At 50.3% G+C, this 523-nt stretch overlaps 1 protein-coding gene across 1 annotated transcript in view; it reads left to right on the top strand.

The window, feature by feature from the left end:
• LOC128873607 (basic proline-rich protein-like) overlaps positions 1–523 on the top strand; it is a 2,054-nt gene that overhangs the window by 1,309 nt on the left and 222 nt on the right. Inside the window, exon 4 of the mRNA XM_054117301.1 lies at positions 21–465. Within this exon, the coding sequence (XP_053973276.1) occupies positions 21–465 (445 nt within the window). The remainder of the gene's footprint in view (positions 1–20; positions 466–523) is intronic.

Below are 523 nucleotides of genomic sequence, written 5' to 3'. Positions count from 1 at the left end.
CTAATTATCCTCAGCCGCAGCCGAGTTATCCTGCTCCTCAACCAAATTATCCTGCTCCACCTCCTCAGCCGAGTTATCCTCCGCCACAACCGAGTTATCCTCCGCCGCAACCGAGTTATCCTCCTCCCCAGCCAAATTATCCCCCAACACCAAAACCTAATTACCCACCTCCTCAACCGAGTTTTCCTTCTCTACCTTCTGAGCCTAGTTATCCTTCTCCATCTCCTAAACCAACTTATATTTCGCCACAGCCGAGTTATCCTCCTCCCCAGCCCACTTATCCACCAGCACCAAAACCTAATTACCCACCTCCTCAACCGAGTTATCCTTCTCCACCTCCTCAACCGAGTTATCCTTCTCCACCTCCTCAACCGAGTTATCCTTCTCCACCTCCTCAGCCTACATATCCTCCTCCTCAACCTAATTATCCGCCTGCTCAGCCAAGTTATCCACCATCACAACCAAGTTACCCTCCTGCTCCTAAACCAAATTATCCTCCTCCTCAACCTAATTATCCTCCTCC

The sequence above is a fragment of the Hylaeus volcanicus genome, chromosome 3 (genome assembly GCF_026283585.1).
Source record: "Hylaeus volcanicus isolate JK05 chromosome 3, UHH_iyHylVolc1.0_haploid, whole genome shotgun sequence".
NCBI classification, from domain to species: domain Eukaryota; kingdom Metazoa; phylum Arthropoda; class Insecta; order Hymenoptera; family Colletidae; genus Hylaeus; species Hylaeus volcanicus.
Note: the sequence above shows the minus strand (reverse complement) of the source record. Positions and strands in the feature narration are given on the sequence as shown.